General features: G+C 46.0%; 1 protein-coding gene across 1 annotated transcript; it reads right to left on the minus strand.

Moving 5' to 3' along the window:
- Positions 1–2,030: 2,030 nt before the first annotated feature.
- Positions 2,031–5,304, minus strand: LOC149366953 (uncharacterized). Its single transcript, XM_089572337.1, has 2 exons — positions 5,212–5,304; positions 2,031–2,906 (listed from the first exon to the last, which is right to left on the minus strand). The coding sequence occupies exons 1-2, from the start codon at positions 5,302–5,304 to the stop codon at positions 2,031–2,033; spliced, it is 969 nt and encodes a 322-aa protein (XP_089428463.1).
- Positions 5,305–6,002: the final 698 nt, after the last annotated feature.

The following is a 6,002-nucleotide window of genomic DNA, read 5'->3' on the forward strand; positions in this document are numbered from 1 at the left end:
GTTTAAAGCTGTGCCTATGCTAAGCATATCACGGATTCACCGGAGCTGGAGTGTTTTATCTGTATCCGCGTCATGCGGGCGAATTTTCAGTAGCGTGCTCTTCATATGTGAAGGAAAAGACAAAGTCGGACGAGCTGAGAGCACTGTACTTTTCTCATTGAATGATGCCTGAATTTCAGCTTGCAGCCTTTGCGAGGCCACAGAAGCCAACCGGCATACATTTTGTACAGCGTGGTTACGTTGGATGGTTCGCAGGACTGGTATATCCACGCCTATTATGTTCCATGTTCTGAGTTTTGTATTGGCGTAGTACGATTGGCTTCATCATGGGTATGAGTACCATAGCTCCGATGCAATTATTTCCGGAGTGCTTTTTGGCGCACCACCAAAGCAGAGGTGATAGTTATTCCATAGCTAATAACCAACTAAGATGAGTGATCGAAGACCTTGGAAAACGCCACAGATTTGCCAAAGGCTGTACGGTCATAGGCGATGCAAAGAGAGTTCTCAACCTTTGATTACTCCCTTTTAATGCATTGTGTTTTAGCAAAATACACCAAAAGTGTTTAACGCGATGAACGTTAATGATGTGCCAGCATTCGCTGTGATGTTTGTTATCGTTTGGTATTCGTCACTGGTTTTCCTGGCTATGATGGCAGAGTTGTGTAAAATTAGCCTTTTAGATACCTTTGTGCTACACTTTGTGTACTTGCTATTAATAGCTTTTGGTGTAGACAGGGTTAGAGAATTTTTTGATCATCGGTTGATATGACGTCCATTTCGAAGACTCAAATGTGACGATCGCAGTGGCGGAGCAGTGGCGGAAAAAATAAAGGCTCTCTGCCACTACAGCCTTTAAAGTTTTCTTCTGACACACTGATAGGCGACCGAATTGATGATATCGTCGTTCCTGGTGCGTAACAGTCATTCGTTTAGAGTGAAGACTGCAGTTGGTGGTTTATCGAGGATAAGCTCCGTTTTTCTTTCTTTGTTATTTTTACTTCTCTTTTCATTTCGTTTCGTTCGTTCTTTTTATAAAACTCGCCGTGACGCGACAGCCAGTGTTTTCTTATCCATATCCTTGATGAACCCGAAAATCACTGCTAGTCAGGTCTCGTAAAGCACATGTCGAAAATTTTTCAAGCGTGAATTAACTTCATTTGTGCAGCTGATGAGACAGACCGAGTGGATTAAACCGTGATATTGAGAACAACATAGCCGCTTTATCTAACTTGCAACCACCACGGGATGTTTCGAGCGGTATTCATTGAAAGTTGCTTTACGATCTCAACCAGAGTACTCGCAAATTATACCCCTAAAGCTGTACCCGAAACAGCAGACGAGAGAAGGCAACGCTACTGCGATTCAGTACACTGACTTAGAGTTGTTTCGAACGTGCTTACGAGTGCAATAATCCTATTTAGTACGCTCCAAGTTTCAACGTTCAAGCTCCGCCCTATGGTTTACCTTTCCTATTCTTGGTATGACTGATGCTAGAGATCATCGCATACAAGTCAAGAACACTAAGGTATCGTGGCTGGACGCGTTAAAAGTCACCGCTTTATCCTCGGAAGGCTATAGGACAGATATGTATTGGCGCTGAAGCGGCTACATCAGACATGCAGCAAAAGCACCCTTCAAAAAAATCCATTTTGCGCGTGCGAAGTGCTCGAAGCATAACCCGCTGAGGCATCTTTATGTAGGCCAGTTAGTAAGACCCGGTGTCTCACGTCTTCCGTAATAGACTACAATTGTTGAGTCCTTGTGATGAAATGTCCGCAGCGATAGCAGTAATACTGAAACATGTTCCTCAGCATCAACTGTCAATAGAGTTGCGGTGATGATTAAAATCCTTTAGCCATTATCTACAGCATTTCATTCCGCTGAGTTATTAACCTCACTAGGAATGGCCCAGACTGCGCTTTTAATAGACGCTGCGCCATAGTCGACGCCCTTTAAAGCCTTAAAAACCCACTCATTGCTTCTTGTTCCTCAGCAGAAGGTGCCTTGCAGTGGGAACCACGCACAGATTACCCTACTGTCACCCCGTCCAGATGATTTTCACCGACGCTGGCAACTGTCTCACCGGATGCACCCGCAGCTTCGCCGTTCACCGTATAATCTGCAGAACTTTCATGCATCATGTTCTCAACTTCGATGCTAGTTCCGTAGGTGTCTGTTATCCTTGAGCTGTTCTCATATCCTGCGGGCGATCCCTTTTCATCAAAGGCAGACACATTGTCATTGTCTAGTTCTTCGGTACTGCCAGCCTCGCGGGGCTCAGTGACTACCGTTTGAGGCCTCGGAGCTCGGGGTCCTTTGGCAGAATGCAGCGACTTGCTCCGGTCAATGCTTTGTTGGTCAGAGATGACTGTGCGCCTTTCCGTCATCGCCAACTCTCTTAAACCATCTTCACTGCCGCATCTTTGACAGGTCCGAGTTCTCCGAAGAGTTCGATCTTTGAAGTTCCGCCTTCGAGAGGACATCATTCTTTTCAAATTCGGCCGCTTATACTCGGCGCTCACACTCCTTTCAGCAGTCTGGTTGGTCGGACTGCGGTCCTTGCTGAGCTGGGGACCAGAAAAGAAATTCTTGCGATGATGCAGAGCTAGCTTTTGCTTGCTTAGGATTAAGATTGGCTCTTTGCTTTCGGTATTACCACTGCGCCCGTGGCCTCCACTAAAGAATGAGGCCAAGGCCCACCCGACCGCTGCGAACATCAAGGCAAGGACAGCGAGAAAGCAGAGGTTCTGGTTCGTCCGCACGTCTTCGAGACTTTCAGATCCTTGCGGTTTACAGCGACCCCGGCGGAGGAGGACGGCGCCCGCGGCACGGCTCGGGGACATGACCAGAAGCGGTGATCCTCCGCGGACTTGTCCGCCGCATGGTTGGGGTATCGGCGGTATCTGTGTGGAAGCGCAGGCATAAGAACCGCAGTGAATATGTCGCCAACATCCTGCGATTTCGAAAGCTTATTTATTCATACTGCTAGTCTCATATGGAATTGAGGCCGGAGGGCGCAGTTAAGTCAACACGAAAGCGGTCTAGTATTAATAAGACCATTCAAAAGGTTTGGTTTGGTTTATTGAGGTTTAACGTCCCAAAGCAACTCAGTCTAGTGAAGGACTCCCGAAATTTCAACCACCTGGGGTTCTTTAACGTACATACGATTTCAGCAGCGCGAACACGGTTAGGAAAAGACAGTAGGGGCAGGACAGAGCGCTGAACTATCAACTTTATTTCAAGAATGCCCAAGGCCCCGCTCTTATATACACACGCCACAGAACACGCCCACCTGGGGAATTTATCTAAGCACAACACATTCAGAGCGCGAACGAGTAAATTATCACTTTTTCCCGGGTTATCAAGGATACTACGAGTATGATTGTTAACAAAGAAAAGGCTAAAAACCAGTGAAAGACATGTAAAAAGCATGGAACAACAAGGCTGAGGGTGCATGAAAGTCTGAAGAAAACACAAGCATAAAAAAGCTAAAAACACAGGAATGACATTGCTACAACAGGATGGGATAACAAAGCCGAGGAAGCGGAGGTTGTTAGATGAAATGGCTAAAACAACTGCTAAAAAGGATAATTGAGGATGAACGCCAACAACTAACACGGTTAAAACGTCAGAAACCATGTAAAGGATGCCACTATAACAGGGTAAAATCAAATAAAACCAGAGAGAAAGGCAACTTCTTTCTCGGACAGAGAGATTGAAGGAGTGCTGACGCAACCTTCCCTAGACTTCCTGATGTAGGCAGCCTCGACAATTTCGCTCGTCAACTGGTTTTTATGCTTTTTTAGCACAGATGTTCCTTTGATGTTCCCACCAACTAGCCCGCAAGATTGTGTTATTCTTTAACGTACACTGACATCGCACAGTACACGGGCCTCTAGAATTTCGCCTCCATTGCAATTCGGCCACCGTGGCAGGGATCGAACCCGCGTCTTTCAGGTCAACAGCCGAGCACCATAATCACTGAGCCACCGCAGTGGGCACATTCAGAGGGTCAACATGTTAAGACAAAAAACAACAATGGTACGAAGTAAATACAACAAAGCTATCACGTAAGAAATAAAATAATATGTGAAATATGGCTATTGTCGGTAACATAATGCAAAGAATAAAAATATGGAAATTACTGCTACTTTTAGTACACATAGACATTAGGTAAAAAAAATATTATGAACGTACACTGTAAAGGCACTGACATGGAATATGTAGTTGCAACACTGCATAGGCGAAATAAAACGTTTGAACATGAGAAAAAAACTACATAACCATGGGTATAATAACAGAACAGAAGCAATCGAGAGTTGATACCGCCACATGGTGACAACAGCAATACTAAATTTTGTCAGGGATGACAAAGTGAAGATGTCAATGATGTTTCAAGTAGTATCACATCTTTGTTTCCATTTAAAAACAACACAAGAAACAGAGGTGAATCAATAGTGCTACAGAGCAGAAAGACTGGCATTAGCCCTAAACGAGTTGTTACTTGCTCTGACATTACTAACGCACAAACGTGAATAAAAGCGGTACTGAACATTTACGCATCTTGGTCCTGTGTCTTGTAAATACCCAGCAGAACCCAACATACCTAAAGCAGGCATTACCTCAGGCACAACGACGATAACATCTTCTTTCCTCATAGCACTGGACGATCGGCCAACACACTCGTGAGCACAGTTTTCAAGAATGAAAACTTTTCAACTACTTGACCCCGAGTCATTCTCATCATCATCACCAACCTGACTACGCCCACTGGAGGTCAAAGGCCTAACCCATGTCTCTCCAACTATCCCTGTCCTTCGCCAGTTGCGGCCACCGTATCCCCGCAAACTTCTTAATTTCATCCGCCCACCTAACTTTCTGCCGCCCCCTGCTACGCTTGCCTTCTCTTGGAATCCACTCCGCTACCCTTAAGGACCAGCGGTTATCTTGCCTTCGCATAGCACGCCCTGCCGAAGCCCAATTCTTTCTCTTGATTTCGATTAGGATGTCATTAACCCGCGTTTGTTCCCTCACTCACTCTACTTGCTTCCGATCTCTTAACGTTACACCTACCATTCTTCTTTCCATAGCTCGCTGCGTTGTCCTTAACTTAAGCTGAACCCTCAAACCTAATTAATGATCTGCCACGGCGTTTGTCAGCTCCTCAATCAACTCTCACCGTAACGCGATGTTAACATCTTATATTACCTGCACACACAGTGGAGCTGCTGCTGCTTTGCCGGAAACACGATGAGTAGCGGGGTCGACATCTGGCTGCTTCCTGAATAGAACATTCTGCATGACACTTGTAGTGTTGGGGCAGCAGTATGGCGGCCCGTTTTTCTTCTTCCTTTGTTTCCCGTCTTCCGCTACTTCGCCATACCCCGCCCTCTCCTACTTCCAGAATAGACAAGCTAATATTAGTCCTGAATGGGAACATTTAAACGAAATTTTAGGAGAGTAATTAATTTGTGCATTTCTGTTTCAGCGTAACAAGTAAAAATCATTTTTTTTTCTTTTTTGTTGCGAAAGCGACACTTCTGGAGCCCAGCTCGGCTCGTCGCGTATGCTTGTGGCGATGCGGCTACCAAACGATCTTGTGCCGTTGCCTAGCAACCCGAGCTTACACGAGTTACTCGGGTAAGCTCGGGTAAGTTCGGACGAGCGTCGTGCCATCTGCGCGAGAGGTTGCTCGGGAAGAACAACATGGGTCGCAAAATCCCGATGGGTGGCTGGGATAGAAACAGCAACCTGCCAATGCAGTGGTGCATCGCTTCACCGCTGCGCCACTGCGCTGGTAGTGGTATATGAGGACTCGCCGCCATCTGTGAATCTTGAGGAGGAATTACCAATTCAGCATACATGGGCATTAACCCAATAAAGATATCATGCCACACCCCTAAGTGCCTCCTCCCATTGAGGAATGAACGCCTGCTTCGCAGAACTACTCGGTTTAACAAAGTTAAGCCCCTATCGTTTTTTTTTCAGAAGGCAGCCCC

Source organism: Amblyomma mixtum, chromosome 1, assembly GCF_055824585.1.
Source record: "Amblyomma mixtum isolate Tamu chromosome 1, ASM5582458v1, whole genome shotgun sequence".
NCBI classification, from domain to species: Eukaryota; Metazoa; Arthropoda; class Arachnida; order Ixodida; family Ixodidae; genus Amblyomma; species Amblyomma mixtum.